Source organism: Epinephelus lanceolatus, chromosome 11 (genome assembly GCF_041903045.1).
Source record: "Epinephelus lanceolatus isolate andai-2023 chromosome 11, ASM4190304v1, whole genome shotgun sequence".
NCBI classification, from domain to species: Eukaryota; Metazoa; Chordata; class Actinopteri; order Perciformes; family Serranidae; genus Epinephelus; species Epinephelus lanceolatus.
Window position 1 is genome coordinate 33748517 of NC_135744.1, and position 15565 is coordinate 33764081.

Genomic DNA, 15565 nt, shown 5'->3' on the forward strand with positions numbered 1-15565 from the left:
TTGTTGGAAACATAAACATAGGCCTACCTGAATGAGAACATGCAGAGGTTGGAGTCGGTTAAAATCAGTTCTGGATTATGAACATGCATGCTGCACGTATATGCCAGCTATAAAGTACATAAACAGACAATTGTCAGTTTACTATGTTGCATTAAAAACTATAAATACAATGAAGGTGATTCACAAACAGTGTAGGTTGTAAGACAGGGCAAAAGTGTTTTGTAGGATAATCCTTTTTTTAAAAATCAAACCAAAGGCAATGAATGAATGACTCACAACACTGCAGGACTCTTTGCAGAAAAAAAATATAATTTATTGCACCGATGCAATAAATTATATTTTTTTCATTCACCCTTCTTTAATCCTTTTTAACACAGTGGTATCTTGTTTCATCATAATGAACATGGGCACTACAGTTTATTTTGAATTTATCCCACATACCACACCCTGAAAATACTCATTAGCACTTCAACTGTATATTAATCCTCTGCTAAAAATAGTCCCCGACAAAATGCACTCCTGTTTCAGTACCATCTGCTAAAACTATATGTTTGATAGGGGTGTAAATCACCAGCTTCATCACGATACAATATTATATTGATTTGTTTGGATGACAATTCGATGTTTGCTGATATCACAAAGTCTGTCACAACACGATTTTGATTCGATTCGATTCAGGAGCCTGCGATCGATATGACGTGATATCATATGCCCATCTAACACAATCATTTACATCAACTCACAAAAACAATTAGAACATGATTTGACCATTTTATTTCTGAGCTCTGTTTGTTGTTTGAGCAGAGGCACGCTTGCCCAGAAATGGTGACACAGACGTGCTATGTGAATTTCAAAATAAATGTGTATCTTTAAGATGATGATATGGATTGATGTTTTCATTTTGCATCGATATAATCGGATCGTTAATCAATGAATCGATGTATCAATGTGGATCGATGTATCGTTACACCCCTAATGTTTGAGACTATTTTTAAAAAAAAATTACATTTGCATCATTAAAAGGACCCAGCGGGATTGACGGTGAGTGCCACAGTGTATGGAAGTCATAAAGAATTGAGAGCTGGACTAATGCATTGTGGCTTTTGTTCTTTTATGGGATTTGCTGACAACAAAGACCAATATATATTTAAAAATAAATAATAATAAAAAATGATAATAATAATAATAATAATAATAACAATTAAAGCTGAAAATATATTTGAAATGTCAATTTGAGGATGAAAAACGGGATATGATCAGGATATGATAGGCTTTTAGGGACAGCATACAAGTCTTACAAGGATATGGGGCAGAAAATGGTCCAAAAAGGCTTCATATATATAATATAGGTAATATTATTATATATCTGAGTATGTATAGATTTGTAACAAAACAGATAACAAAAAGAGTGAAAGAGACAGTAGCATTTTTCTTCTATACTTCTAAATTACTTGATAAGTCTCATCAATTCATTAGAAATAACTCCCTAGATGGAGTTTGCCGGTCAACACAGAAGAGAACTGAGCTGACCCCTGGTCATAGAAATAGAATGAATAGATAAAGCTCTTGTAGCCGTATATCGGCAATTCAGTCCTTTAGTGTAGTTAAAATTACTCTTTTTGCTTATGAGTAAATCGTGTAAATCAACATGTATTTCATTTATCGACAATGCAAAGACACGGTGACATAAAGCAGCATATTAGAGTGTGAATTGCCGCTCTATATGTTTGTATTCTATATCACGCTCCCACTCCCGGAAGTCAGAAGTCGGCGCTTTTTACGTCACATTCCCCACAGCGCTAAAACTGTACTTTCACGTCTGGACCAAAACAAAACTCAAAGGTGGGTTTTATTCAGAGCATTCACGCGACTAGAGAGTACTGCAAGTAGCGGGAAGCAGCCTTGTTTTATCGCACTCTGTTTGACAGTGAGTCGCTGGCGCTAACTGTCAAACTGCACAACTGACGTTGCTAGCTAACGTTAGCCTGCTGAGTTGGTAGCCATGTGTAATGTTAGCTTCCCGGGCATCCCAGCCACACGGATGTTGTCACCAAACTCCTTGAAAAGACCAAAACCAACAGTGAATGCATCATAAACAAGCACTGCCTGTGTATTCAAAGCCTGGTAAAGCTTATTGCTCTGTGCTATACCCCTAAATGGTGTCCAAAACTATTAAAACCACTTACAAAGCCACACTGTTGCACTTATTATGATTTATGTGTATGTATATATCAATTCAGGATGAGTTTAACTGTTGACTGTATGTGTTCACATTGTGGAGCTCTTGCGCAAATACAATGTTTTTGCATAGTTTGACTAAGTAATCTAATTTGAGGCAAAAAAAAAGTACCAAATTGTTTGATAATCAGTTGGTGTCCCCCTGTTGAATATTCTATGATTGTAAATGCACCACAGCTGGAGGTTTTGATCACTTTTCTTTGTCAGTACATTGATATATTGTGTGATTTACTGTCATGCCCATTTTTGCAACAATATTCAGGCTCTTTAATTGATCCCACAGTCAAATGCTTTGTGGCTTGGTCTAGCTTGTTGGTTTATGTCATGTGTTCTCTTTCTCCTTATTTTTCAGAAAGTAAAAATGTCAAAGATAGACAAGATGAGCATCCTTGGGGTGAGGAGTTTTGGGATTGAGGATAAAGACAAACAAGTCATCTCTTTCTTCACTCCACTGACTGTACTGGTTGGACCCAACGGAGCAGGGAAAACGGTATGAGAACATGTCTGGAGGAGAGTAAAGGCTGACTATAAAGCATGACCTGTTGAGAATGAACAAGGAAGTTGACAGTGTACATAGGGGTTATGCTCTGGTCTGGTGATTTGTGCCCTTTTTTTCCCATATTTTTCTAGTAGCAAATATTTACAAATGATAACTGCAACTCTTGTGTATTCATATGACCCTCTTCTTTTCTGTTTCCAGACTATTATTGAGTGCCTTAGGTATGCAACATCAGGAGAACTTCCCCCTGGATCTAAAGGAGGTGCATTTGTTCACGATCCAAGGGTGAGCTTTCTCTCTTGTACTTTATTGCACTTACTTACTACAGTGCACACCAGTCCACAGTGGTCTGTTTGCAAATTCCTCACATGATTGTGTTGTCTCATGTGTTAAAGGGTTAATTTTAGATAATTTTTCGTGTGATCACAGCAACCGCACTCAGTGTGCACCAAAACAACCGGACCGAGACCCTCTCAAAGAGGTGGTCTCAGTCCGGTTACAAACAAACTCTGGTGCGGTTCGTTTGTGGTGAGAACGTGTTCCGACCTCGGTCTGAACCAACACCAACACGTTGTTGGGGTTAAACATGAGCATGTTACAGTCCTGGAGGATTATTAATGTGCACCTCCTCCTGTACTGGCTTAATATGCACATTCAGCACATCCAGTGCATCAAAACATTGTTTTCTAGTTGGAGCCGCTCCTCGTTTTCAAACTGTATGGTTTGACTAAAATGAACAATGACAGCAATATAGTCCACGATGAGCAGCGCTAAAATCAACCTGCGTAGTTGTCCCTCCACTGTGACATTAGAAAGTGTCACATTTATCTTGCAAGTGTACTCTTCTTCAACATTTTGTTTACTTCCTGGATTTTTCAGGCATGGAAATTCTGACCAATCAAGAGCAGCTTCCTCGCACAAGGCATTTACTCTGGTCCGCTTGTAAATGCTGCTGTGAGAACACGAACCAACTCTAGGCAATTATGCAACTCTGTAACAAAATGAGTCCCTGATTTGGACCAAAGCAAATGAACTCTAGGTCTGAAAGCAACTACAGTAACATGAAAAATGATGTAATAAAAAGAACAAATATTTTATGAATTAAATTATTTGAATCTACCCAGCTGTCCTGTCATTTAATAGCCAGATTATGAAAGTGATCAGCCTCATACCAGAGACAGAATACTCACTTAAAACAATGCAATGAATGACTTGTAAGATTTACTATGACTTGTTGGATGTTTCGAGCCAATTTGTGATGGCTTTATTATTACAGCAAGCTAATTTATATGCGTTTATCTTGTCCCTACTATTTTAATCCTAACCTCATAACAGTCCCTGTCTCTAGTCCCTGTCAGAGATTGATTACTGAGGCTATCTTTGTTAATGTCAATTCATGCTGTGTGAATTCCAGGATGCCCATGAGACAGATGTGAGAGCACAGATTCGGCTCTTATTCAGTGACGTCAATGGAGAGAAAGTGACTATCCAACGCTCCATGTCCTGCACTCAGAAGGCAAAGAACTACTCCTTCAAAAGCTTGGAGCAGGTCATCACTAGAATGAAGTAAGCCACAGTCACAAGTTTCTTAACTCATTTTTTGTTGACTATTGAGAGGATTTATTTATTCATTTATTTTTGAAGTGATGTTAATGTTACATGACCCCTTTCTTTACATGTGACCTCCATCATCATTCATCCAGAGACGGTGAGAAGGTGAGCTTGTCATCAAAATGCGGCGAACTGGATCGGGAGATGATTTCTTCACTGGGTGTGTCGAAGCCTGTGCTGAACCATGTCATCTTTTGTCACCAAGAAGAGTCTAACTGGCCCCTCAGCGAGGGCAAAGCACTCAAAGATAAATTTGACTCCATCTTCGCTGCGACTAAGTAAAGACCACTCATTCTTACATTTTTATTCAGTTCTTTTAACGTAAAGCATCACATTACGTAAAATGATTCAGACGCAAACATACTGACCCGCATATTATAAGAGAAATTCTGTATCCCTATGCTTTGTGTTTCTCCAGGTATATCAAAGCTTTAGAGACGATGCGTCAGTTGCGTCTCAAACAGAGTCATACAGTCAAAGAGTGTCAGGTGGAGCTGCGCTACCTGAAGCAGAACAAAGAGAAAGCCCAGCAGATCAGAGAGACCGTGGCCACCAAGGAGGCTCAGCTGACGGCCTCTAGGGACAGCATCCAGCAGATAGAGAGCCAGATTGATCCACTGGAGGTTTGTTGAGGATGGATGTTTGTGTGTGTGTGTGTGTGTGTGTGTGTGTGTGTGTGTGTGTTTATACATACGTTTCAAGGCAAAGCCAACAGATGATGTTATCGGACAGAGATTATTTTTTTTACATAGTTCTAGTTCTCAAATGTCAAACTGATGAAGTGTTCTAACACTATTAGTTTGCTCAGATATTTTTATCAGTGTAAGATGACAGATACTCTTTAATTATCTGTATTGTTTCATAAACTATTTTTCTTTGTATGAAGCACGTTTAGGGGTGCGTTGATAAATAGACCACTTGTGTTGATCCAGTTATTTCACTGCTAACACAGTGTTTCATAGTTAATTGTCAGTCATGTTACGAGCTTAAATAACTGGATCTGTGGCCATGTCTGACATGAGAGCAAGTTGTTTTACACATTCGTTTTTGAGGAGATTCTTACAACAAAGCATATTGATATGTATATCAAAATACTGATGTAGACGGTTGTAATTAACTGTCATTTTCAGCATTTTTTGAGTATTAATACGCTATTAATTGCCATCACAAGTCAAGTTATTGATGTGACAGAGAGAAAAAGTTAGTGTTTACACTTAACAGCTGTAATCAGCAAATATATAGTATTTGACCTAACAAGCATTTAAAGGGATAGTGCACCCAAAAATGAAAATTCAGCCATTATCTACTCACCCATATGCCGACGGAGACTCAGGTGAAGTTTTAGAGTCCTCACATCCCTTGCGGAGATCGGCGGGGGCAGCGCTAGCACACCTAATGGCTGACGGCGCCCCAGACTAACGTCCAAGAACACAAAATTGAGTCCACAAAATACCTCCAACATGCCCATCCGTAGTGATCCAAGTGTCCTGAAGCCCCGACATAAAAAGTTGTTTCGAAAAACGTCATATGAACTCTGTTTTTAGCCTCACTGTAGCCTGTAGCTCTGACTGCTTCTCTGTGCTCTGCGCTCACGTGTGCGCGCTTGCGCGAGACCAGCGAAAGCATGAGCTTTGCTTACCTGTGTTTACATCACGTGACACGTGCACCGCAGGGGGAGACAACAGTAACCACAGTAGCTAAAAGATAATTTGCACTACGGTCTTTTAGCAAAGGACAGCCCAACATGTCTGAAGACTTTGAAATTGAGGAGGAACAGCATTTCTTTGTTGAGCCGTATTTGTTTGAGCCCGAGTATACAGACGTGGAACTCAGGCTACTGGACGAAGCAGCCGCCGCAGCTCATGAACCTAACCCTCAGCCAGCCGCAGAATACCGGAGTCGAGCACTGGAAACCTGGTGGTGTAGTTGTTTCAAATGCAAAGCAATGCCAACGGATGAGGAAAGTCTTTGCTGCTCAGACTGGGAATTGGCGATGCCTGCACTTGAGAATCTGGACATCAGTACTGACAAGACTGCTGCTCTTCAGAGACCGTGCATCACTGATCACCCTGAGCGCACACATGTGAACGCAGAGCACAGAGAAGCAGTCAGAGCTACAGGCTACAGTGAGGCTAAAAACAGAGTTCATATGATGTTTTTCAAAACAACTTTTTATGTCGGGGCTTCAGGACACTTGGATCACTACGGATGGGCATGTTGGAGATATTTTGTGGATTCAATTTTGTGTTCTTGGACGTTAGTCTGGGGCGCCGTCAACCATTAGGTGTGCTAGCTGCTCCCCCCGCCGATCTCCGCAAGGGATGTGAGGACTCTAAAACTTCACCAGGGCCTCCATCGGCATATGGGTGAGTAGATAATGGCTGAATTTTCATTTTTTGGTGCACTATCCCTTTAAGATATTTGACGATAGTATTTCATTAATAATTGTAATCAAAGTCATTCAACAAATAGATTAATCAAATACGAGTTGGAGCACTAGATATTGGTATCACTCTGGGAAAAAAAATCTACATGTACTGTATGTTAGGTACTTATTTTAGCTCTGCATGTCCTAAAAAGAGAGGTGAAGGTATTTGGTCAACTACTGTACAGAGCCCAGCAGCTGCATATAAGCTAAACATAGAGTACGTTTACAGTTGTAAGCATGTCTGATGTCTACCAGTAGCTCATTAACTTTTATTAACATTTTTCAGAATCGACTGACCGATATTGACATGAAACTGGGGAAAGTGATGAAGCTGGACAACGACATCAAGGCTTTAGACAGCAGGAAGAAACAGATGGAGGAGGACAACAAGGAGTTGGAGGAAACAATGGAACAGGTACCATAAAATATGTCATATACACATGTAAACATTGACATACACATGTTACTGTTATGATGTAAAAATGGATAAGCTCATTAAGGAATGAGAGACAGAAATGACTAATTAAGAATGAGAGGAAACTGGTTCCAGCACTAAAATCAATGCTCACATACCACTAATTGTGGAGGCAGCACATTGGCTAAAATGTTTTGGGAAACCTGACAAGATGCTTGGAAGATAATAGAGGATGGATTAAAAGAAATGAGATAGAAAATGAAATGCATGAACGGGGATGACGAGTTTAAAAAGAGGAAAACACAGCAAGTCTTCCTATTTGTCTCTCTGACATGAGGGTTTGTTCAGCTAAACACCCGCTTAATGATTCTCCAGACACCGCTCTATAAGTATCATTAACCTAAATGGGAAGCTAGCAGAAAGACTGCAGATGGCCAATGAGGTTGTTGTAATTCTGTAATGACAAGGAGGTTCATCACTGGTCTGTATTGATATGAATGTCTTTTACAACTGATGGATGTTTCTGCTCGTCTGCCTTACAGGAACCAGAAATCTTTTTGTTCCATCTGTTTGATGCCTCTCAGTCGTGTTTGTGTCTGCATCTGAAGAGAGTTTGCTTTTGTTTGAGACTGGGAAAGTGCCAGAAACTGAGCACCCTATTTTCTATGTGTTGGCATGTGTTGTTTTGTCAGTGTGTTAGCATGACTTCGTAGGGAATTTAAGGTGCTTTGTGTGATTGATATACATTTTGTTTATGTCAAAATTATGACCACAGTTACCATTTGCTTTTGGTCGCAAAGAGGCTGATCATTTTTTGGCATTTCCACCTTTTCATAATGTAATAATAATGTAATGCTGTGACTGTGTGACATTGTTACTCCTGAAGTGTCAATATGCTGTGTCTTTCATCCAGCTCATTTTCAAAAATCCATTGCCCAGGGCTCAAACCTCTGACCCTGTCACTTTGCTAAGTTGTAGTCATTGAGCTTCTGAGCCACTCTAACCCAGTGAACTGTGTATGTGGCAGGTGTTCCAGGGTTCAGATGAGCAGCTGCAGGAGATTTACCAGAACCACCAGAGGACGGTGAGGGAGAAGGAGCGGAGGCTGACAGACTGCCAGAAGGAGCTGGAGAGAGCCGGTCGGGAGTGTCAGAGACTCAACAGAGTCAAGGCCGATCTCCTGGTAGAACAAGGTACACACACCTGCACACATGTAACACTCTTATAAAGGTCTGAAAACGTTGTCCAAAATAGCATTTTGTCTGAATTTCTAAGCAGACCTTACACCCATATATAAGTGAATGTGTCTTATTCTTGATTGTTTGTGAGTGCAATGGAATACTCTGTTATTCTCTTAAGGAATAAAGCACAAAAAAATGTTGGTGATAGATACAAGGATGGATGGATAGACAGTAGGAATGAAGAGGGATGTTTCCTTCAGACTAACTTAGCTGCTGAAATCTTGTCTCTGTTCCCAGGTCGTCTGCAGCTGGAGGCTGATCGCCACACTCAACATATCAAGAACCGCGATACTCAGGTGCCTCCATGCTCTCGTACTGCAACACTGAACACACTCTTAGTGTTTGAAAGGGATGCACTTACATTTTTGATGACGTCTAGCTGTTATTCCCATAGAGGTCGAATGCAATTGTTGTAAACAGTGTTGGGCAGTAATGCATCCAGTGATAAGTAGTGTATCTAATTACTAATATGACAGTTAGCCCAAAACCAAACAACTCGTTACAACGCTGCATTTAATATCACATCACTACTTACAGTACCTGAAATACAACATCACATCTGCAAACTCATTTCTTTAAACATCTCGAAGCAGCGAGCTAGTTGGAAACACTTACCTTCGCAGCTGGAAATGTTTTCATCACTTTGATTTTGTCAGGAGGAAAGATGACAAAAACACTGTTGCTGCATGTAGTCGGACTAAAACTCTTTCCACTGCAAAAAACACGTCCTCAAACCTCCTGTCTGAAACACCTCGGCTACTACAACAGCACAACCCCTTGTAGCTCCAGGAAATACACCCCAGATTTTACTCAAGGACAGCTGCAGGCTACGAAGAAGTAATGAAGCCTGTGGCTGGGTATGTGGTAGATGAAATGTTGCTCCACAAGTGACCCTCAGTCTTTCGGGCAGAGCCTTGGGAAAATACCGGTCACAGGCAGCACAAAACCCCCAGGTCAAAAAAAAGAAGCTATTTAGCCTTAGCTACTCTTAACAGCAGTTACCCTGACATTCACACAGAGGCACACGTCTGAATTTTGGGGAGATGCGCAATAGCCAGTGTTATGGGGTGTGAAAAAGTAATACAACGAGTAGTAAATTACTGTTCGCGGGGAATGATAAGTAAAGTAATGTCATTGTTGAAAAGTGTACTGAGTAATACATTACATTTTTAGAGTAATGAGTCCAACACTGGTTGTCTGTCTGTTTGGACAAAAGTAACTGCCAAATGAATGTAATGTAATGTAAGGAGCAAGTCAAGCCCACACACACAGCCTGCCTGTCAGCTTAACAAAGGGTCCCTTCATTTCTGTAACCATGTACAGTAACAACTTAATATTTTTCCATGTACAAAGACACAAAAACTTTTGCAGTATGTTGAAAATGACACTTGATACCTAAAAATGACTGCACCTAAAGATTTTGAACCATGTTTGATATAAGTGCTTACATATTTCTTTCTTAGGTTCGCTCTTTGTCGTCCTATCTGGACATGGAGGGTTACGACCGCCCACCCTTCTCCACTCTTCAGCTTGAGAGCTTCAATCGTCACGTCACACAGAGACTGGAGCAGGAAAAACAGACACTCTCTCAGGTTATGGTAAGAAAAGCTTTAGTTTAATTTCTGAAAACAACAAAAAAAAGTCACAGCACTTCTCTTCTCAATGCTGTTCATAATATTTTATACCACAGACATGGAGTAAATAAATGAGCTATTCAGTAGTGCCTGATGCCTCCTTTTATTATTCTGTCCACTCAGGCGGACCTGCAGGAAAAGGAGCAGCAGAAGCAGCAGTCCATTGATGAAATGAGGGATAAGAAGACCGGCCTGGAGAGAACCGTGGAGTTGAAGAGGGACCTGCAGGGAAAGAAGCAGCAAGAACTGAGGAACATCAGGGCAGAGCTGCAGAGGCTCGAGGGTTCATCTAGCCGACTGCAGGAGCTGGAGAATGAACTGGCCAAAGCAGTGAGTATACACACAGTGTAAAGTGTGTGTAAAAGTGTGTCTGTTGTTTTGTTTAAGTTTATTGTTTTCTTGTTTGTTGAAACAGATTTGGCAGTTCAATAGCATCTCTTTCTGTTTGTGTGTGTTTCCTCTTCAGGAGCGTGAGCTGCAGAGCGCAGTTCAGAGCTCTAACGTGGATGAGCTGAAGGCCGAGGTTGTGGAGCTACAGAGAGAAAAGGCTGAGCTTGACCGCACACAGAGGCAGCTTGACCAAGAGATGGGAATGCTCAACACACACACCACCGCCCGCACGCAGATGGACATGCTGAATAAAGACAAGGTAATGTGTAACCACTGGAAGGCAACTGGTGTGAAACATTCTCCCCCTTTCTAGTCTCAGACTTGAGCCTCTTGCACTGTGAATATGTCCACCTTCTTCCTCACCGGCTCCTGTCATTTCCTATTCTCATCTTTTCTCTTTTGCTCGTCCAGACGGAGAAGGAAGAGCAGGTTCGTAAGATCAAGTCTCGTCACAGCGAGGATCTGGTGTCATTGCTGGGTCACTTCCCCAAGAAGAGAGAGCTGGAGGACTGGATCTATTCCAAGTCTAAGGAAATCAACAGCACCAGGGATAGACTCGCCAAACTCAAGTCAGTAAGCCTTATTTACATTCAAGCTCAGACATAATAAAAAGAAATATGAGAAAAAGATCACTTCCTGTGACACTGACCTGAACAATGTCTTGATTTTAAAATCTTTCAGCAAGGACCTGGCATCAAGTGAGCAGAATAAAAGCCACATCGCTGCTGAGCTACGGAAGAAAGAGCAACAGGTAACCGGCGACGAAGAGAAGTTCTTCAATGTGTGTGGCAGTCAGGATCTGGAGCAGGACCTGAGCAAACTGGGAGACGATCTGGAGAAGATCTCCAAGCAAAGAGGTGAATTATCCAAAAGAGAAATAAGAAGTAACTTCCTGACATAGACGCAAACAATAGTCTAGACCTGGAGAAGCCCTTCATACAGAGAAGTGAAAGAAAAACCAGCAAACAAACAAATGAATGAATGATGAACAAGCCAAGTATGTGCACCGCTTTTTACTCAACATACCACAATGCAATGCTTGCCATTTGATGTGCGGTACATTAATGTGACACTGTACCTGTCAGTGATAAAGGTACAGACACTACCAGTTTTACTATTGGTCTCTATGCTTGGAGTAAAACAACCAAAGAGCAGATAACTGTACTGTGTATCAGACACAGTGGCAGTTGAACTCATGTATGTGCTCATTTTAACCCCATAGTCCAAGTGATAGAAGTAGCATAGATTAGGATATTATGAATTTATTCTCTCTCCCTCCACCTGTGTTTTTATAGCCATGCTAGCCGGAGCCACAGCAGTTTACACCCAGTTCATCAGCCAGCTGACAGAGGAGAGAGAGCCCTGCTGCCCCGTGTGTCAGCGGACATTCCCCTCAGAGTCTGATCTGCAGGAAGTTATCAGTGACATGCAGTCCAAGCTGCGCCTGGTGCCAGACAAGCTGAAAAACACAGAGCAGGACCTGAAGAGGAAGGAGAGGAAGAGAGATGAGATGTTGGCGCTCAGACCTGTCAGGTATGGAGAAAGCTGGCTTTTTGGAGATTGTGTAATGGTGCAACAGGTGTACAGGACTATCAATCATTCTGTTACTTCTCACACTTAAAAAAGGAATATAGACATTGTAGTGGCACTACAACAAGGATTCACTGACTTTATATGCACTCTAATGAAGGCTCAGACATGTCAGGTGTGTTCAGGGTTGCCTTTCTTCTGTTGTGTCCATAAACAAAAACCAAATCAGCTCAAGCGTCATCTTCATTAGTGGATACAGTTCCTCATTTGAATGTCTTGCACTAGACTACATGAATTACTCATGATCAAGACCATTTAAAGCAGGCTACTAAAATTGTCAAAAAAATCCCTGATGTATTCATTCAGTCACCCAATCATACACACACACACACACACACACACACACACACACAAACAACAGACTATAGACTCGCTTGTCACACTAAAAATAGATATTCAGCTGTGTTCATTCAAGCAGTCTGGCATGTAGAGAAAGGAGGATGAGTTCTCAGCAGCCCACTGGGGCTGTGTAGCACAAGATTGTTATACTGAATATGAATCATGAAATAAATAAATGACCATCAAAAAAACATGAAGGACAAATATAGAATTTTAAGAATAAAGTTGTGTTTGGTATCAGAATAAGTCTGCTACTGTCACTTGGGTAACTCAGAATTTATTTTCATAGTTTTCCTTATTTCATAGCCTACTCTCTTGCAAATTGAGTATCTGTGTTTTCATTCAGTTATTCATATTCCCCTTGATTTGATTTCATATATTTACACCATGAAGAACAAAAAGTCCTTGTCCTGTTTCTACTCACGTTTGTTAAAGAGTGAAGTGCATGTTTTAGTCCACTAGATGGAGCCAGATTGTCATATGATTGAGATTTTATCTGTAGTTCTCTCCGCTGTCTTTTACTGACCTGAGCAGAACCCTACCTTTGAGAGAGAAAAGACGCACCAGCCTCTTTTTTTTGTTTTTAAAAATAACCTTTATATCTAACGTTTCAACAAGATCCACTTGTTTTCACTCAAGCTTTCTTTTGTGGCTGTCATCAGCAGATTAGGATTTCTCGGTTGTCATGATTTTGTTAACTGATTTACTGTGTATCCGAAAACCCGAGAAAGACAACGATCATCATCTACTAATTTAGTGACTTATGGAAACAAACATCACCAAAGTTTTAGCACCCATCGCAACGGATTCTTCACTGTTTGTCTTAATGTGTCTTAGTTAACAGGTTACGATGAAACCTTTTCTTAGCGTTTTAGGTTCAGCGTACCCTCAGGACCTGAAATCCTAGACAATTCTCAAATGATCTGGTTGTGCTGAAACTTTTGCCATAACTTGTGGGCATCCTTTTATAAATCCACAGGAAGCTTCAGAGAAAACAGTTCCCTGAGTAACAACAGGAAGTCAAATAAGAGTGAATATTGGATGACAGTATCTAAAGAAATGTAACACACATCTTTATTCTCCGCTCTATTTAGAACAGTATCGCTAATTGTCTTTCTGTTCTCGTTCATGCCTTCCAGGCAGTCCATTGTACAGCTTCAGGAAAAAGAGTTGCCTGAGTTGAGAAACCGCCTGCAGACTGTGAACAGAGACATAGAGAGGCTGAAGGGCGACGTGGAGGAGCAGGAGACGCTGCTTGGCACCCTGATGTCAGAGGAGGACACAGCCAAGGCCTGCCTGCAGGACATATCTCTAATGGACAGATACCTGGTACCATCCTCCATCCTTCTGTCTTTCCGCCCGAGTCCATCTGCATATTCCCCAGATATAAACTATGAGGCTCTTTCTTTTCTTGTCAGTTTTAATTATATCAAACTCACAAACAGCAGCAAAAAAACGAAAGAAACATCACAAGACTTTACATATCCCTAGAAATTTATATACATCTCCTTTTTCCATGTTGTTCATTACCTCACTGTATTTTTCTTTCCAGATGGACCTTAAAGAGTTGGAGAGGAAAATAGCTCAGCAGGCAGCCAAACTCCAGGGAGTAGACCTGACCAGAACCATCCAGCAAGTCAGTCAAGAGAAACAAGAAACTCAGCACAGGCTGGACACCAGTAAGATGACATCATACAGTTGTACCCATTTAGAGGGAAATGCTGTGTGTCTACAGTTTGGGTGTCATGTTGTAGTTTTGCCACCACTGGTATTTTACTCGTCTTTGCTTTAATTGCTGAAATTCAGGGAATAAGGTTAAAATGCTGTACACGGGTCAACAATATTAAACAAGTCCCCTTTAACTTAATCATATCACACATAAAATATCTGTTATAATATGGTATAACATCAATTTTTTCATTTGCTCTCAAAGTCTGAAAGACGTTCACAACAGGCAATTTGGGTTATAATTTTAACATCAATCTTAAAGGGATAGTGCAACCAAAAATGAAAATTCAGCCATTATCTACTCACCCATATGCCAATGGAGGCCCTGGTGAAGTTTTAGAGTCCTCACATCCCTTGCGGAGATCAGCAGGGGGAGTGGCTAGCACACCTAATGGCAGGCAGCGCCCCAGACTAACATCCAAGAACACAAAATTGAATCCACAAAGTATCTCCATATTGCTCATCCGTAGTGATCCAAGTGTCCTGAAGCCCCGACATAAAAAGTTGTTTTGAAAAACGTCATATGAACTCTGTTTTTAGCCTCACTGTAGCCTGTAGCTCTGACTGCTTCTCTGTGCTCTGCGTTCACGTGTGCGCGCTCAGGGTGATCGGTGATGCACAGTCTCTGAAGAGCAGCAGTCTCGTCAGTACTGATGTCCAGATTCTCAGGTGCAGGCATCGCCAATTCCCAGTCTGAGCAGCAAAGACTTTCCTCATCCGTTGGCATTGCTTTGCATTTGAAACAACGACACCACCAGGTTTCCAGTGCTCGACTCCGGTATTCTGCGGCTGGCTGAGGGTTAGGCTCATGAGCTGCGGCGGCTGCTTCGTCCAGTAGCCTGAGTTCCGTCCGTATACTCGGGCTCAAACAAATAGGGCTCAACAAAGAAATGCTGTTCCTCCTCAGTTTCAAAGTCTTCAGACATGTTGGGCTGTCCTTTGCTAAAAGACCGTAATGCAAATTATCTTTTAGCTACTGTGGTTACTGTTGTCTCCCCCTGCGCGCACGTGAGTGCGGAGCACAGAGAAGCAGTCAGAGCTACAGGCTACAGTGAGGATAAAAACAGAGTTCATATGACGTTTTTCAAAACAACTTTTTATGTCGGGGCTGCAGCACACTTGGATCACTACGGGTGAGCAGTATGGAGATACTTTGTGGACTCAATTTTGTGTTCTTGGACCTTAGTCTGGGGCGCCATATGCCATTAGGTGTGCTAGCCACTCCCCCCGCTGATCTCCGCAAGGGATGTGAGGACTCTAAAACTTCACCAGGGCCTCCGTCGGCATATGGGTGAGTAGATAATGGCTGAATTTTCATTTTTGCGTGCACTATCCCTTTAAAGCAACACAATGGAGGATTGTGCTTTTTACCTCACGAGGTCCCCCTACAGACGAAAAACGGCATTGTCTGTTAGAACTGTCGCAAAAATCTTTCTGTGCGTGCATTTGTTG

The 15565-nt window shown here is 41.4% G+C and overlaps 1 protein-coding gene across 1 annotated transcript in view; it reads left to right on the top strand.

The window, feature by feature from the left end:
• Nucleotides 1-1753: 1753 nt before the first annotated feature.
• rad50 (RAD50 homolog, double strand break repair protein) overlaps nucleotides 1754-15565 on the top strand; it is a 33763-nt gene continuing 19951 nt past the window's right edge. The window contains exons 1-17 of the mRNA XM_033610882.2: nucleotides 1754-1842; nucleotides 2591-2728; nucleotides 2939-3022; nucleotides 4152-4303; nucleotides 4441-4626; nucleotides 4767-4971; nucleotides 7063-7191; nucleotides 8219-8384; nucleotides 8670-8728; nucleotides 9896-10030; nucleotides 10190-10396; nucleotides 10533-10715; nucleotides 10868-11025; nucleotides 11138-11313; nucleotides 11752-11989; nucleotides 13525-13714; nucleotides 13938-14064. Of these exons, the coding sequence (XP_033466773.2) occupies nucleotides 2600-2728; nucleotides 2939-3022; nucleotides 4152-4303; nucleotides 4441-4626; nucleotides 4767-4971; nucleotides 7063-7191; nucleotides 8219-8384; nucleotides 8670-8728; nucleotides 9896-10030; nucleotides 10190-10396; nucleotides 10533-10715; nucleotides 10868-11025; nucleotides 11138-11313; nucleotides 11752-11989; nucleotides 13525-13714; nucleotides 13938-14064 (2524 nt within the window). The 5' untranslated portion in view covers nucleotides 1754-1842; nucleotides 2591-2599. The remainder of the gene's footprint in view (nucleotides 1843-2590; nucleotides 2729-2938; nucleotides 3023-4151; nucleotides 4304-4440; nucleotides 4627-4766; nucleotides 4972-7062; nucleotides 7192-8218; nucleotides 8385-8669; nucleotides 8729-9895; nucleotides 10031-10189; nucleotides 10397-10532; nucleotides 10716-10867; nucleotides 11026-11137; nucleotides 11314-11751; nucleotides 11990-13524; nucleotides 13715-13937; nucleotides 14065-15565) is intronic.